This window comes from Somniosus microcephalus, chromosome 28 (genome assembly GCF_052327205.1).
Source record: "Somniosus microcephalus isolate GS21.2 chromosome 28, FLI_Smic_1.0, whole genome shotgun sequence".
NCBI classification, from domain to species: domain Eukaryota; kingdom Metazoa; phylum Chordata; class Chondrichthyes; order Squaliformes; family Somniosidae; genus Somniosus; species Somniosus microcephalus.
The window spans coordinates 40,263,177-40,281,290 of NC_141014.1; the positions used below are offsets into that span (position 1 = coordinate 40,263,177).

At 46.4% G+C, this 18,114-nt stretch overlaps 1 protein-coding gene across 1 annotated transcript in view; it reads left to right on the forward strand.

Annotated features, from left to right (window-relative positions):
* Positions 1-2,474: 2,474 nt before the first annotated feature.
* The window catches only part of cacng2a (calcium channel, voltage-dependent, gamma subunit 2a), a 126,831-nt gene continuing 111,191 nt past the window's right edge, over positions 2,475-18,114 (forward strand). The window contains exon 1 of the mRNA XM_085968990.1: positions 2,475-3,587. Coding sequence (XP_085825116.1) covers positions 3,377-3,587 — 211 coding nt within the window. The 5' untranslated portion in view covers positions 2,475-3,376. The remainder of the gene's footprint in view (positions 3,588-18,114) is intronic.

Here is an 18,114-nt window from a genome sequence, read left to right on the forward strand (position 1 = left end):
TAAAATGTCCCATTCCCATCTGACTGTAAAGGCAAACGAATGAACTAGGGGTTTCTGAGCAACATCGGATAAAGAATTGCCAGGGATGGAAACAAATGTCAAGTGCCCAGCAACAGGAAATTATAAAGTTTGAAAATGAAAGGTTGTGCTGAACCTATGTACTGACATGACTATGATGGAGTTGATTCCTGGTTATTCTGTGATATTGCCAAACTATCGAAGGTATCTCAGTTGGGGGAAACCTGACCAAATTCACATTTGAAACTTTGATGCCAAGTTAATTGTTCCTCCTCTCCGCCTTGCTCTCCTCCTTTAAGACGCTCCTTAAAACCAACCTCTTTGACCAAGACCTGTCCTACTATCTCCTTATGTGGCTCGGTGTCAAATTTTGTCTGATAATCGCTCCTGTGCAGCGCCTTGGAACGTTTTACTACATTAAAGGCGCTGTGTAAATGCAAGGTGTTGTTATTGTTCCAGTGCGCTGTAACATTTCCTGATTCGCATTATTTTCAGGGACTTACAACAGTTTTGCAATTTTCACAATTTTAGTATCGGAGACGCCACAACAAGGATTGGAGGACAGCAAGAGCGAAGAATCCTTCCCCGCCCGCTACCCTTCCAAAAAGTGTGATTTGTTTGGAATTTTCTCCTAAAAGGAGGTAGAACTAAAAATAATCGAGATCGATGGAAAACCCACAAGAAGCTGCTTTAGTGTTCATTAATAACACCCTGTTAGTGCCAATCATGCAGAGAAAATTTTATGCATTTAAATGCCACATGTGGTTTCGGAATTCCCTGTATTATTGAAATGTATAAGATTCTGAGGGTGGCTTGACAGAGTGGATGTGGGGAGGATGTTTCCCCTCGAGGGGGAATCTAGAACTAAGGGGCACAGTCTCAGAATAAGGGGTCGCCCATTTAAAACAGAGATGAGGAGGAATTTCTTCTCTGAGGGTCGTGAATCTTTGGAATTTTCTGCCCCAGAGAGCTGTGGAGGCGGAGTCATTGAATATATTCAAGGCAGAGATAGACAGATATTTGAACGATAAGGGAGTCGAGGTTTATGGGGAGCGGGCAGGGAAGTGGAGTTGAGGCCAAGATCAGATCAGTCACAATCTTATTGAATGGCGGAGCAGGCTCGAGGGGTCGGATGGCCGACTCCTGCTCCTATTTCTTATGTTCTTATGTACCGTGGAAAGTTTGGAACACTAGAATATCATTCCGGAATCAAAATGACCCGCACAGTGCCTGGGTCAAGAAATCTGTGGAGTTGCAGTGAATTAAAAAAATATCATTCTTGGGATGTGGGCGTCGCTGGCAAGGTCGGCATTTATTGCCCGTCCCTAGTTGCCTTGACTGAGTGTCTCGCTGGGCCACTTCAGAGGAGCAGTTAAGAGTCAACCATGTTGGAGTGGGACTGGAGTCACACATCGGCCCAGACCGGGTAAGGACGGCAGGTTTCCTTCCCTCAACGACATGAGTGAACCCGTTGGGTTTTTAACGACAATCCGACAGCCTCTCTCTCGGTCACCATTACTGATCCCAGCTTTTTATTTTCAAATACTGAAAAAAATTAAAATTCTCAAACTGCCATTCTGGGATTTGAACTCGCGTTCCCTGAATTCTCCAAGTTCCCCTCCAAGTCACACACCATCCCGACTTGGAAATATGTCGGCCGTTCCTTCCTCATCGCTGGGTCAAAATCCTGGAACTCCCTCCCTAACAGCACCGTGGGAGCACCTTCACCACACGGACTGCAGCGGTTCAAGAAGGCGGCTCACCACCACCTTCTCAAGGGGCAATTAGGGATGGGCAATAAATGCTGGGACTGGCCAGCGACGCCCACATCCCATAAACAAATTTAAAAAAATATTATTAGCCACTTGGTTAATGCATAAAAATCTGCTCCTATACGCGGGTCAGAATTGAATTATAAAGGGATGTGTGGCAGAGCTGGACTGTTGGACAATTGATGGTTTGAACAGGAGTATATTACATAGAATTACACAGAATGTACAGCACAGAAACAGGCCATTCGGCCCAACTGGTCCGTGCCGGTGTTTATGCTCCACACCAGCCTCCTCCCACTCTCTTCATCTCACCCTATCACCATATCCTTCGATTCCTTTCTCCCTCATGTGTTTATCCAGCTTCCCCTTAAATGCATCTGTGCGATTCGCCTCAACCACTCCCTGTGGTAGTGAGTTCCACATTCTCACCACTCTCTGGGTAAAGAAGTTTCTCCTGAATTCCCCATTGGATTTATTAGTGACTCTCTTATATTGGTGACCCCTAGTTTTGGTTGAATGTGGGGGAAGTAATTGGCAGGCGAGTCCTTGTGACTGCAAGAATTATGCTTTAACTTTTTTTTAAAATTCCCTTCCACATGCTGATCTTTACTTCTCTTTGCCCAGAACCATGTGATTTTTTTTTTCCTCTTTTTTTTGTGTACCGGTCTAATTGCGATGTGAGGGCTGCATTGGGAGCTGTGGGCACGTACCGTTGGAGTGACGAGGAAGGCTCGGGAGGACTAGCAACGCCTTCTTTTTGCTCCGGAGCCTGGGAGCTGTTCTTGCCAGGTACCGAGAGGGAGAGAGAAAGAGAGAGAGAGAGAGAGAGAGAGAGAAGAAGAGGACCGGGGGACCAGAAAAAGAAGGTGGGGAGGAAGAAAGAAGAAGAAAAAGAGAGAGCGAGAGACAAGAGAAAGAATGAGTCCCAGGAGCTATCCTTGAACAAGACGATTTGAAAAGGGAGCTGTCCATTTCAGCACCACAGGCTGGGCAACTCAATGTCTTCACCAAGCATGAGCTACATGAGAATTCTCTCCGCTCCTCTCCAAGTCTAAGCTTTATTCAAAAAAAGAAAAAAAAAACAATATATATATGTACGATATCAACCCCGTGCTTCTCTGAGAACAAGATAACTGGAAGGATTTCATGGCGTTGGACAGAACTCTAAGCAAGGCGGCAAAAGGCGGCTGTATTGATGCTGGCTCCATCTCCTTAGGTCCTGATGAGGAGCTGCTGCACCGATGCTACTGCTCATCCCCATCTTTCTTCTGAAGCTCTCTCAAAAATAGCCATCACTTATGGAAACTGGGGATCAGAATTTTAGAAAAAAGGATTAACTTATCTATTTTTGGGCTTTCCTTTGTTTTTTAATAGAAAATATCTATAAATTATATATATATATATATATTGGATTGGAACTGGAAGTGGTCCCTCCTCTGCCCCCCCTCCCCTCCCCTCCCTCACCTTTTGATCTCTTTTTCCCCATTTTCAGTTTTTGAAGGGGATATTTTCTCATCTACCTGAGAGAGAAAAGGAGAGAGAGAGAGAGAGTGTTGTGTGTGTGTGTCGGAATATAATGAAGAATTATGGGGCTGTTTGACCGCGGTGTGCAGATGCTCCTCACCACTGTGGGTGCTTTTGCTGCCTTCAGTCTAATGACCATTGCTGTAGGAACGGACTACTGGCTATATTCCAGGGGGGTCTGCAAAAGCAAGACTGTCAGTGAAAATGAGACCAGCAAAAAGAGCGAAGAAGTGATGACCCACTCTGGATTATGGAGAACGTGCTGTCTTGAAGGTATTTCACCCCCCCCCATCCCCATCCTTCCCACCCCTTCCCCCTTTACACACCCTCTCTTTCTCTTCACTCCCCCCCCCCATTCCCCCATGTTGATTGTAATGGGAGACTGATGGCCGAACATGGGATGAATAGCAAAATGACTTCCCTCAATAGTGCTCTTTGACGCATTCTGCATCTTTCCCCCTTCCACCATCCAGGTTTACGTTAACATATTCTGCAGCAGGGTAACATGCTGAATACTATATGTTTTTCCACCCCCAAAAAATCAATAGCACGAATTAATCAGAGGTATTTTGAGTCAACCCAAAAGGGAATCATTGGAGCAACATGCCATTATTCACACATGGGGATCTTTGAATGAGGAACCAGCCTGGTGCTTAATGAAATATTAATTTCAATTTTTTTTATATAAAAGGAGGATCCAGTTCTTTTTTTCAGGATTTTTTTTTAACAAGCTTTTTTTATTGCAATGAGCTAGGAAACAGCCATTTTGGGTGTGTCCGAATTAATTCTTATCAAAGACAAAATGGGTACATTTCTTCTTTTAGGTTAATGCCTGCTTTTTTGGTGGGGGGGCAATAAATGAAATGAAACGATTGCACCTCCTCCCCACCCACACCCCCACCCCCCCAAAAAAATACCTCCCCAAATGAAACAACAATCCCAGCCAGAAATAAAGATGGTCAGGATCGAAAGGAATGTTGAAACCTGTGCGATTGGTGTAACAGAAGGAAGGAGAGAGGACAAATTGGAATTTAAAAAAATTAGAAGGAAAGGGATAAGGGGAAATGAAAGGAGCGGATATTCCCAGTGTTTCGACGCCCAGGGAAAGATTTTGAATGAAAATGGGATCATTCTACAGCTTGAAACATGCACCGTTTGAAGGAAGGGGGCTATTTCAAAAGAATTTGGATTTCAGCTCCCAACACAGTAGGGAGATTTTTTTTTGTGTCTAGGCTCCGTTGTAATTATGGACCTGCTCGCTTTTCCATTATGCAAAAAAAATTATATATATATATATATTCATTTAATTATTAAAAGCGATCAGATGAATTGGAGTTTGATGGAGCGGATCTATAGCTCACGGTGGCGCAATTTCATCAATTACAGGTTGGATTGCAGTGGGATGGGCTGGACATATCCTCTGGGGCGGGGTGAATGCTTACTGCAATAAATAGAGTTGGGAAGGGGAGGGGTGGGGGTCCGGGGGGGGGGGGGAGACGTTAATATCTGCTGGAATAAACCACCTTGTTATTAAACATAGGTGACTGAATTGGGTGTTCTTATTTCCCTTTTTTGCTTGGAGCTCCTTCCGGTCAAAATTCCTTCCCTCCCCTCGACTTTTTTTTAAGAAAGAGAAAAATATTATATAGAATCCAACCTTAAAATACATGACTAAAAAAAAGTAATGACGTCACCACCCTTGTCATTTAAAAGTCAAATATGACTCATTCTGGTTGTAAACTGAAATGCACAGGATTTTTTTTGAAAAAGGTTCATTTTGGTCTATTGAAATATATGTCAAAACTTCAGGCACAGTGCAGATGTGTTGTGTTGCCATTTTAAGCTCTTAAAAAAAAATTTTTTAGATGTTTTTAAAAAGATCATTTTTTTTTTTACAGACATGTGTTGGGTTTATAATCTTCTTTTTGTCAACATAACTGGCACTTCCAGTAACAAAGGGCTACAGGATTGAACCTCTCCTGATCTCAGGTGGCCCTGGTTTTTAAACGTTAACTCTTTCTGATTTACAATGGCTTCGCCCAGGGGTCGCTCGCGTTAACTCAGGATTCGCCAAGGTCCATTTCATCTGAAGTTTGTGTTGTGAGTGTTTGTGTTTTCAAAAGGAAAAAGGAATAATTTGGCATCGAGGTTTAGCAAAATGCAAGTTAGTGGTGTGGATGGGGGAGGGGAGGAGAATATATTCAATTGAAAGGACCTTGGACAGAAAGTTGAGAGTTAGGTTCCAGATGTCTGGAGTTTTTGTTTTTATGCAGTTTCCCGTCTTCAGTCTTGTTGCAACCTGGGATCCAAGAGCTAAGCATGATTGGTTTGAAAGCCTTCAGGTGTTACAAAGGAGTTTTTCACAATCTTGTGCTAATTGGTGTCAGCATGCTCTGTGAGGAAGAACAGTGGGCAACAGAAGTAACACTATTGTCTGCTTATCCCCAGGAATCGAGTAGGGCCTTCTGAACAAGCTCGGTGCCATAAAGAAGGCCAAACAACTTCCTCTTTCTTTTTTTAAAATGGACCTTTGAGTAAAAAAATATGATGTCCCCTGCTTGCAGTCTTACCCCCTCGCAGACAGTGGAGTCGTGCCCTCAACATTGGGTATCCTCCAGTGACTGTTGTAACCTCCTTTGGCAATGGTTATCAGCGTTGGCCTCAAATCTCTTGTTTTAATTTGCAAAAGAAAAATGGTGAGTTCCTTCGGAAGGATATGGCCTTGGAGGGAGTGCAGCGCAGGTTTACCAGAATTATACCCGGACTTCAGGGGTTAAGTTACGAGGAGAGATTACACAAATTAGGGTTGTATTCCCATGAATTTAGAAGGTTAAGGGGTGATCTGATCAAAGTTTTCAGGATATTAAGCCAAACAGATAAGGTAGATAGAGAGAAACTATTTCTGCTGGTTGGGGAGTCTCGGACTGGGGGCAGAGTCTAAAAATTAGAGCCAGACCTTTCAGGAGTGAAATTAGGAAACGCTTCTACACACAAAGGGTGGGAGAAGTTTGGAACTCTCTTCCGCAAACGGCAACTGATGCTAGATCAATTGTTAATTTTAAATCTGAGATTGATAGATTTTTGTTAACTAAAGATATTAAGGGATATGGGGCAAAGGCGGGTAGATGGAGTTAGGTCACAGATCAGCCATGATGTCATTGAATGGCGGAACAGGCTCGAGGGGCTGAATGGCCTCCTCCTGTTCCTATGTTCCTCTGTTCCATGTGTTAAACGACTATCACTGTTCATATTGTGACATACAGAAGGTGGCCTGGACCTCTCCTGTAACATCATCCTCTGCTGTTGTTGATCCACTGGATATCCTTGAATGCTTATCAAATGTTTATTGTAGTTTTGCATCTATGACGCGTTGCACCTCTTGTTGAATATTATAAATCACCTGTTCATGGGACACTCTGCCCATCTTGATACCGGACGTTGCTTTCTGTGCTTTCCAAGATGAAACAGAACCAAATAATGGATGGGCTTTAATGAGTTGGATGAATGCTCAGTGTTGGACTCATGGCCTTTGGATTTGTGTGTTGTGTAGCCAGGTATTCCTCACCCCACCATCCCCCAAGCCAGGTCCTGATATTTACTGGCCTGCTGATTGTATATTTTCTACAACTTCATCTTACAGGTTGCCTGTGTTGATCAAAAACTGCCAAGTATTTCAGTCTTGATGGGATGAACCCTTTAAGGGTGTTTTATGCAACAATGCGAAAAAAAAATCAGAATATTTGCCACTGGGCTCCATCCAGTAGGTGGGAATAATAGCGTCGCTGCCTGTAACAGTCACGTTTCATTTTTGTTAAGATTTGGGGCTCAATTGTCAGTCTCACTTGTCGAGGTCATCAGATGACTGGTGTCATCACTGATGTTAAAGGGGTTCTGAGGCTGGACATTGTTTGATGGGACAGTGTAGAGGGAGCTTTACTCTGTATCTAACCCGTGCTGTACCTGCCCTGGGAGTGTTTGATGGGACAGTGTAGAGGGAGCTTTACTCTGTATCTAACCCGTGCTGTACCTGCCCTGGGAGTGTTTGATGGGACAGTGTAGAGGGAGCTTTACTCTGTATCTAACCCGTGCTGTACCTGCCCTGGGAGTGTTTGATGGGACAGTGTAGAGGGAGCTTTACTCTGTATCTAACCCGTGCTGTACCTGCCCTGGGAGTGTTTGATGGGACAGTGTAGAGGGAGCTTTACTCTGTATCTAACCTGTGCTGTACCCGCCCTGGGAGTGTTTGATGGGACAGTGTAGAGGGAGCTTTACTCTGTATCTAACCCGTGCTGTACCTGCCCTGGGAGTTTTTGATGGGGACAGTGTAGAGAGAGCTTTACTCTGTATCTAATCCATGCTGTATCTGCCCTGGGAGTGTTTGATGGGGCAGTGTAGTAGGAGCTTTACTCTGTATCTAACCCATGCTATACCTGCCCTGAGAGTGTTTGATGGGGCAGTATAGAGGAAGCTTTACTCTGTATCTAACCCGTGCTGTACCTGCCCTGGGAGTGTTTGATGGGACAGTGTAGCGGGAGCTTTACTCTCTATCTAACCCATGCTTTACCTGCCCTGGGAGTGTTTGATGGGACAGTGTAGAGGGAACTTTACTCTGTATCTAACCCGTGCTGTACCTGCCCTGGGAGTGTTTGATGGGACAGTGTAGAGGGAGCTTTACTCTGTATCTAACCTGTGCTTTACCTGCCCTGGGAGTGTTTGATGGGACAGTGTAGAGGGAGCTTTACCCTGTATCTAACCTGTGCTGTACCTGCCCTGGGAGTGTTTGATGGGACAGTGTAGAGGGAGCTTTACTCTGTATCTAACCCGTGCTGTACCTGCCCTGGGAGTGTTTGATGGGACAGTGTAGAGGGAGCTTTACTCTGTATCTGACCTGTGCTGTACCTGCCCTGGGAGTGTTTGATGGGACAGTGTAGAGGGAGCTTTACTCTGTATCTGACCCGTGCTGTACCTGCCCTGGGAGTGTTTGATGGGACAGTGTAGAGGGAGCTTTACTCTATATCTGACCTGTGCTGTCCGTGGCAGCCAAAATGCAGTATGTTCCATTGCCAACACTGACATTTCTCAGCTGATGAACATGAAATTCACAATAATAATTGCAAGTATGAAACAGGCAGTTATGACGTGATCTGTTGTGATAAGTCAGAATTCCATCTTTCGAAGACTGGCTACTGATGGACGTAATGTTAGTTCTGTTGTTGTTTTGAATGTCACAATAAGATGGCTGCTTTTGGTGGAAAAAAATATGTTTCTAGTACCTCGCAAAAGATGATATTGCAGGAACGGGGCTTGTAAATATGTCGTGTTTGAATACAAATCAGCCAGTTAAAAATTACTTAAAGGGCAGGTGCATTATCCTGAATTTAACTTAAACCTAAATGTTATCAAGGGAGATATCTGTGCACTTGGGAATGTTGAGCAGCCATGCCTTTAATACTATGCATTCTGCCTTGAATCTCTTGGCAACAGGGAGTCTGAGAACAGGCATCTTGCAGGCCGCCTACTTCCCCCTCCGTAACATCGCCCGTCTCCGTCCTTGTCTCAGCTCATCCGCTGCTGAAACCCTCATCCCTGCCTGTGTTACCTCTAGACTGGACTATTCCAACACACTCCTGGTCGGCCTCCCACATTCCACCCTACGTAAACTTGAGGCCATCCAAAACTCGGCTGCCCGCGTCCTAACTCGCACCAAGTCCTGTTCACCCATCACCCCTGTGCTCGCTGACCTACATTGGCTCCCGGTTAAGCAACGCCTCGATTTCAAAATTCTCATCCTTGTTTTCAAATCCCTCCATGGCCTCGCCCCCTCCCTATCTCTGTAATCTTCTTCAGCCCCACAACCCCCCTGAGATATCTGCGCTCCTCTAATTCTGCCCTCTTGAGCATCCCTGATTATAATCGCTCCACCATTGGCGGCCGTGCCTTCTGTTGCCTGGGCCCTAAGCTCTGGAATTCCCTCCCTAAACCTCTCCGCCTCGCTACCTCTCTTTCCTCCTTTAAGACGCTCCTTAAAACCTACCTCTTTGACCAAGCTTTTGGTCACCTGCCCTAATTTATCCTTATGTGGATCAGTGTCAAAATTTTTGTCTTAAAACTCCTGTGCAGCGCCTTGGGACGTTTTACTAAGTTAAAGGTGCTATATAAATACAAGTTGTTGTTGAAAACTATCCCTGATGTGGCGCCATCAAGTTCAGCTCCTGTGAAGTCATGGCTGGGGGCAGGTGGGCTATGGGAGGCATCTGAATGGAGTTCTGTGACACCACTTCCAGGGGAGTACTACACAAAATAGCTCCCAACCTTCTCCTCCCCCATAACCAGTTACAGAACACAACAACAAGCAACGATTGAGAATATCAGCACATGCACTGTCCGTTTGTATCATTCAGGATTACCTACAAGTTTTGTTGAAATCATCTCTCCTTTGGCAAAGAAGCTGTTATAATGAGAAGAACTCTGTGCAAGTGGTGGAGTGGCTGTTGGCCACCTCTCGCCTACCTGGTGACCTCCAAGGCTCCCTCACCTGTTGTGAGTCTTCTCAGTGCTTGAAAGAGCTTCAGTCATCGCATTCACGGTGAGCTTTTCTTCGACTCATCACTGTTTCCGTTTGCCGCCATCATTTTTTTTGTTAGTTATTTTTCTCCCTATAGCTCCCCTCACTTCCCTCCTCATTGGGTTTCTGCGCCGGCCATCAAGCCCTGTCTATTCTAATCCCATTTTCCAGCACTTGGTCCGTACCCTTGTATGCTATGGTGTTTCAAGTGCTCGTCTAAATGCTTCTTGAATGTTGTGAGGGTTCCTGCTTCTACCACCCTTTCAGGCAGTGAGTTCCAGATTCCAACCACCCTCTGGGTGAAAAAGTATTTCCTCAAATACCCTCTAAACCTCCTGCCCCTTACCTTGAAACTATACCCCCTGGTTATTGACCCCTCTATTAAGGGGAAAAGTTCCTTTCTATCTACCCTATCTATGCCCCTCATAATTTTGTATACCTCAATCAGGTCCCCCCTCAGCCTTCTCTGCTCTAAGGAAAACAACCCCAGCCTGTCCAGTCTCTCTCCATAGCTGAAGCGCCCCAGCCCAGGTAACATCCTGGTGAATCTCCTCTGCACCCTCTCCAATGCAATCACATCTCCCCTATAGTGTGGTGACCAGAACTGCACACAGTATTCCAGCTGTGGCCTAACTAGCATTTTGTACAGCTCCATCATAACCTCCCTGCTCTTATATTCTATGCCTCGGCTAATGAAGGCAAGTATCCCATGTGCCTTCTTAACCACCTTATCTACCTGTCCTGCTGCCTTCAGGGATCTATGTACATTCACACCAAGATCCCTCTGATCCTCTGTCCTTCCTAGGGTCCTACCAGTAGGCACTGGGTGACGTACACCCACAACCCCAATTGCTCCCATCAGGGGGATGTGTCTGGCCTCCACTGAGCAGCCGGTCCCACCATCTCCATATTGTTCTAGCAGTGCGAGCCCTAAAGATCAGTTTAAGACGTACACTGAGCACGTTGCTGTGATATTAAGCTGGTCACCCAGTCATCGCGGCACTTGTTTGATCGCGTTTGGTGGATCGGAGAGGAATTTCCCAGAGCTTTCCCCCCACCCCCCCCCCCCCCCCACATTCTCCTGAGGTTTTTTTCCCTCCCGTTCTTTGCCTCTCCCAGGGCATTGGGGAATGGGAGGGGGATCGGTAGCAGGAGGACAAGGGTGATGGTGTGCCGAAGTTGCACCTTCCCGGGACGGAGCAGGCACAATGCACTCGTCTTGAAAGAAAGAAAGAAAGGAAGAGAATGAGCTTGCATTTATATAGCGCCTTTCACAACCTCAGGAGGTCCCAAAATGTTCCTGGGTGAGGTTAAGCCCACTGACATTTACAATCCAATAGAGTAACTGCTTCATGGTTGATTTCTTTGAGGTGTCTTGAACTTGGCAGTGAAGGAGACCACCCTATTGGTGCGGGAAGTAGCTGCACAAACAATTGTAAAGGGCTGGAACCTCGGTGATGAAACTGACAGCAACAACTTGTATTTATATAGCGCCTTTAACGCAGTAAAACAACCCAAGGCCCTTCACAGAAGCGTAAATCAGACAAAATTTGACACAGAGTCTCATAAGGAGATACCAGGACAGGTGATCCAAAGCTTGGTCAAGGAAGTAGGTTTTAAGGAGCATCTTAAAAGAGGAGAGCGAGGCGGCGAGGTTAAGGGAGGGAATTCCAGAGCTCAGGGCCCAGGCAGCTGAAGGCACGGCCGCCAATGGTGGAGCTATTAAAATCGGGGATGCGCAAGAGGCCAGAATTGGAGGAGCGCCGAGATCTCGGTGGGTTATGGGGCTGGAGGAGATTGCAGAGATAGGGAGGCGGCGAGGCCGTGGAGGGATTTGAAAACAAGGATGAGAATGTTTAAATTGAGGCGTTGCTTAACCGGGAGCCAATGTAGGTCAGTGAGCACAGGGGGTGACGGGCGAACGGGACTTGGTGCGAGTTAGGACACGGGCAGCAGAGGTTTGGATGAAGTTTACGGATGGGAGTTCAGACAAGACAACTAATAAAAACCAAGGGGCTCAACAAAAGGGGAGGGAAACGAACGGGACTTCAGAAGGAAAAGTAGAAAATGCTAGAAATAGCGGGTCTGCTTGTCCACGTCCAGCAGCAGCGGGCAGCAGTTGTACAAGTGATGGGGCACCTACAAGTTTACCACTCCATGCCCATCGAATCCCATGGGTGGTGCCGAGTTTCCAAATTGGCTTTCTCCCTTTCAGTTAATGGCGGAAGTGTTCAGTGTGTAAACACCCCTCGGTGTAATAGTTACTGTGAGAATTACTGACCTTTAGTGACAGAATTGGGGGGCGGGGAGGCTGTTGGGTGTGAACCAACCTTTTTCAATCTTCATAGTAAAACCTTGGGATCAACTCCTGTGCAAACTCTCTTTTTTCTGTGAGAAACAGGGACTGATATCAATAATGGCTCCACTCTGTTCACTATCTAAGCATTTTTGTATCATTGAAAGATGGGCTGTACTTTGTGAACCAAATAAAATGCTTTTTCTTTCTGAGGATTGAATTTAGTGGTTGAATGCTGAGTCCTTGGGTTGACACTAGTACCTGGTTTATGGTCCTTGGGTTGTGAGGTCTGCTGGTAGACTGTGATGATACGTTAAGGGGCTCCGCCACTGGCAATGTAATAAGGCTTGTTTCTTTGCTAAGGTGGCGATGTCCTAACAACACGATTGCTGAACTGTACAGACAATTTGCCTTTTTAAAGAATATTTATCATGTTTCCAAGTGTGGTGCGGGGAACATTACAACCTCATGGGTGAATCTGATGGGGTCACCGACGCATATTTTGGGAATAGCTCCCATCTGTCTCGGTTGCAGATAAAGTGGTGCAGAGATAGACAGGAAAGGGGCAGACAGGAAAGGGGCAGGTCCTGCTGAAGATGAACTAATTTTCTCATTTACTTTTTGAGTGCACCACATTCGTTGCTTTGATATTAACCCTGTTCAGTGCTCGCTGTTCCAGTACCATGTGTAGATAGAGATGCGGAACACCTCCGTTCAGTCCGTAAGGGTGACCCCGAGCTTCCGGTCGCCTGTCATTTCAATTCACCGCTCCATTCCCACTCGGACCTCACCGTCCTTGGCCTCTTGTATTGTTCCACGGAAGCTCAACGTAAACTCGAGGAACAGCACCTCATCTTCCGATTAGGCACTCTGCAGCCTTCCGGTCTCAATATCGAGTTCAACAATTTCAGATCATAACCTCGGCCCCTATTTCATTTTTACTTATATTTTTCCACTCCTTTCCTTCCCCCCCCTTTCCTTTTGTTTCTCTCTCACACCTGGCAGCTATCTTTTGCCCTGCCAGTACACTTTACACCTAATCCCAGCATATTACCATCTCGTCTAGCTTCTAATCTCTTTTACTTCTTTTGGTTCTTTCATTCTTTTGTCCGATCGCAGCCCTGCCTTCGATCTAGTTCCTTTTCTCTCCAGTTTTGAAGAAGGGTCAAACCCGAAACGTCAACTCAAATTTCTCTCCACGGATGTTGCCTGACCTGCTGAGTTTTTCCAGCATTTTCTGTTGTTATTTTGGATTTCCAACATCTGCAGTATTTTGCTATCGTAGATAGAGAGTTTGCTGTGAACTAGCCAGCGTGCTGTAATATTTTATAATACAATACTTAATTACATGTACAGCTAGATTCTAGCAAGTATGTAACTGGTTTAAGAAGAAAAATTCTGCCCAGATCAGGGTTCGAGCTGGATCAAGATTCCTGTGGTTGCTGCTCATCTCTACTAGTTACGCCCTAGACCAATACAACACGTTCTATGATATTATCTTCTAGAAGAGATTTTTCTTCGTATATGGAAGGTGACTGACGTGAGTGTTGGATGTAGGAAAATGTGGTAGACAGGAATAAACAAGGGAGCTTTTTTTGGCTCGGTGGAGATTATCCATTGAGGTGTGACGAGATCAGTCATTCTGTATAATGGGAATGACTGGAAAATGGTTTGATGAGGTTGGAGATTGTCTGTCTTGATGGATTTCAGAATCTAGCAGTGTCTCCTGTGTCTGCTACAATAGAAACCCCTCCCCCCATCCCACTCACAATGGATAATGGGAATTGGCTGACAATTAACGGTTCCCAAATATTGTCCTTGCATTGCAAACAAACCCCTTGGAGTCTGAGTGAAGACCAGCACAGTACAAATAAAAGAAGCTGAAGAGAAGCTCCATTGGCTCCAGGTCCACCAATGCCTCGCATTTACAATTCTCATCCTTGTGTTCAAATCCCTCCGTGGCCTCCTCGCCCCCTCCCTATCTCTGTAACCTGCTCCAGCCCTACAACCCTCCGAGATCTCTGCGCTCCTCCAATTCTGGCCTCTTGAGCATCCCCGATTTTAATCGCTCCACCATTGGTGGCCGTGCCTTCAGCTGCCTGGGCCCTAAGCTCTGGAATTCCCTCCCTAAACCTCTCCGCCTCTCTCTCTCCTCCTTTAAGTCGCTCCTTAAAACCTACCTCTTTGACCAAGTGATAAGTATTGGCCAGGACACAAGTGGAGAACTCCCCTGCTTTTCTTCGAATAGTGCCCGTGAGATCTTTTACGTCCACCTGAGAGAGCAGACGGACCCTTGGTTTAACGTCTCATTCGAAAGACGGCACCTCCGACAGTGCAGCACTCCCTCAGTACTGCCCCTCCGACAGTGCAGCGCTCCCTCAGTACTGGCCCTCCGGCAGTACGGCGCTCCCTCGGTACTGCCCCTCCGACAGTGCAGCGCTCCCTCAGTACTGCCCCTCCATCAGTGCAGCGCTCCCTCTGTACCGCACTGGGAGTGTCAGCCTAGATTATGGGCTCAAGTCTTTGGAACGTGAAACTGGCTATCAGGGTCAAACACTCCCAGGTCGGCCGTGCCTGATCTGAATTGGGAGTTTCTAAGGAAGTGTCATACATCCACTCCAAGTCTAGTATTAACTGAATCGTTTCAGGGGTTCACTTCAAGCCCCCAGAAAGCAGCAGCAGCGCTGTATAAGACTGCAGGCCCCCATTAAGTCCGCCCCTATTCAGTAATCATGACCCATACTCTCGTGCTTTACAGTTTAAAAATAAATCTGGAAATAAAAGTCTGGTCTCAGTAAAAGTGACCATGAAACTGTCGGATTGTCGTAAAAACCCGACTGGTTCACTGATGTCCTTCAGGGAAGGAAACCTGCCGCCCTTACCCGGTCTGGGCCTATACACAGGAACAGGAGGAGGCCATTCAGCCCCTCGAGCCTGTTCCACCATTCAATGACATAATGGCTGATCTGCCATCTAACTCCATGTATCCACCCCATCCCCATATCCCTTAATATCTTTGGTTAACAAAAATCTATAAATCTCCGATTTAAAATTAACAATTGATCTAACATCAATTGCCATTTGCGGAAGAGAGTTCCAAACTTCTACCACCCTTTGTGTGTAGAAGTGTTTCCTAATTTCACTCCTGAAAGGTCTGGCTCTAATTTTTAGACTCTGCCCCCTAGTCCTAGACTCCCCAACCAGCGGAAATAGTTTCTCTCTATCCACCCTATCAGTTTGGCTTAATATCCTGAAAACTTCAATCAGATCACCCCTTAACCTTCTAAATTCTAGGAAATACAACCCTAGATTGTTAATCTCTCCTCATAACTTAACCCCTGGAGTCCGGGTATCATTCTGGTTAACCTGCGCTGCACTCCCTCCAAGGCCATTGGCCCAGAAATTCGGGTCGGGGGCTTCCCGCGGGTGTAAGCCCCCGACCTGCACTTACCTTGCGCACCGCCAGTTGAGCTGTAGGGCCCCGTGGAATTCCGCTCCAGGGCCTGGCCCAGCTGCCGGCGCGCTGTGCTTGTGTGTCCCAGGGGCGCAGTTAGTGCGATGCGTCCCCTGGGATCACGTGAGCCATGGGCAGCCAATCGGAGGAGGGAAAAGCCCATTCATAAGATTGACAGGAAGACCTGACAAAACTTATAAATACTACGGGCCCCAAAGTAGTAGTAAACCTTCAAATAATTTTTTTTTTAAATCACACTTTTTAAATAAACTATAAATTACATTAAATAACAATTTTAAACAATAATTTAAATTTTTGAAAAAAATAATTTTATTTTCTAATGGGGCTAAAAATAAACTTACCTTGCTTTAAAGTATTTAAAAATAATAAACCTGTGGAAAAAATGTTTTAATTTTAATTAATTGACCACTTACCTTGCAAAAAGCAGGCCTTACGCCTGCTTTTTAAATGTGTAAATCCTGCAGGCTTACCCTCCCGGGAAAACCTGTAAAAAAAACCTAAGTTCAAAGCGCACGCGCAGCCTCTCCTGCGCGCGCGTCCAACCTCTGAACCTCTTCGTTCAGAGGATCGGAAGTTCCGGTTTCCCGCGCATGCGCAGTGCATGCAGAAAACCGGCACTTCCATTCGGCCTATGGGTGAGTACCCCGTGCGTACTCACCCGTGGAGAGCCGAATTTCTGGGCCAATGTATCCTTCCGAAGGTGTGGTGCCCAGAACTGCTCACGGTGCTCCAGGTGCGGTCTGTGACTCCAGACCCACACCAATGTGGTTGACTCCTAACTGCCCTCTGAAGTGGTCACTCAGTTTGTATCAAACCGTTACCAGCAGTTCAAGAAGAAGGCGGCTCACCACCACCTTCTCAGGGTAACTGGGGCTGGGCAATAAATGCCGGCCTTGCCAGCGATGCCCACATCCCGAGAATTAATTTTATTAAAGTTCCGGCATGTGTGAGTGAAAGGTAGGAATACGCTGACAGCACATCTTCCTCCAGGGTTGCTGAGAGACTTGGGATTCTGTTAATGAGGAGGTTAATTGTCAGATAACGGTTACTTGAGTTTTAGAAATGTACTACATGGCGTTTCACTGTTAGAGAGCAAATGGTGTAACAGTAATTCCGACCCCCCCTTCTCCCCACGCACAAATTACTGGATCAATTAGAAACGTTGCGCTCTTGTTAGGGTTAAGAAGAAGTTTCTTTGTAATTGGAAAATTCAGCTAATTTATGAGGAGTTGTCCATATTTCAGGGAAGGGTTTACTGAGGCCTGTGAACACCTGGCCTTACGGTGAATCCCCAGCCTTACTATTGGTGACAGAGTCTTCAGCCATGCGTTCCTCACCTCTGGAACTCCCTCCTTCAGAGCTTCCAGGTCCTTTTCCCCTACTAAGGCCCTAAAGCACCACCCTTGCATTGGCACTACTGCTGGAGGTTCTGTACCATAGATCCCCGCTTACCCCCGTTTCCATCCACCAGGGAGGCTGCTCTCGGAGAACGAACCCAACAGAGGACAAGTTGAGTGGGCCCTAGGCCGAGCTTCTAATCCCACGTCCCTTCCTTCGGGGGGAGGCTGCCCATTCCTGCTTCTCTAGAATTGCCCGTCTGCACCTTTTCCTCACTCCCACTGCTGTCCAAACCCTCATTGGGCCATAGTCACCTTCAGGTTCCTCTTCTCCAGCATCCTCCTTTAAGCCCCACAAAATCCACCCTATACAAACCCCAACAGGCCCAAAGCTCTGTCACCCGCACCCCGTCCTGCAGTAGCTCCTGCTCACCTATTGCTTCTGTCCTGGCTCACCATCCCCGAATGCATTGATTCCAAAGTCCTCGTTGATGCTCCCTCCATCATCTTGCCCCAGCCTCCTTCTGCTACAGAAAATGCTGGAAAAACTCAGCAGGCCAGGCAACGTCCGTGGAGAGAAAATAGAGTCAATGTTTCGGGTGAAAACCCTTTGTCAAGACTAAAGAAGCACGGGGAATGAAATAGATTAAGAGGCCAGGCTGGGAGAGAACAAAAGAGAAGAGACATTAAGAGGTATTCAAAACGAGACGAGATGGTGATCGGGTGAATACCTCTTAATGTCTCTTCTCTTTTGTTCTCTCCCAGCCTGGCCTCTTAATCTATTTCATTCCCTGTGCTTCTTTAGTCTTGACAAAGGGCTGTGACCCGAAATGTTGACTCTATTTCTCTCTCCACGGATGTTGCCTGGCCTGCTGAGTTTTTCCAGCATTTTCTGTTGTTATTTTGGATTTCCAGCATCCGCAGTATTTTGCTATCCTTCTTCTGCTACAGTTCTCCAGCCCAACACACCAGCTCTCTCCCACTGCTCTTCTCACACTGTATTCTGCTCCTTCCACTTCACAAGCGGTGCTGGAGACCCCAGTCACCATGCCCTCGCTCTCTGCACCTCTCCCCTTAAACCCCGACACCTTGCTACTGCTCTCTCACCTTTAAAGGGTCTCCCCGAA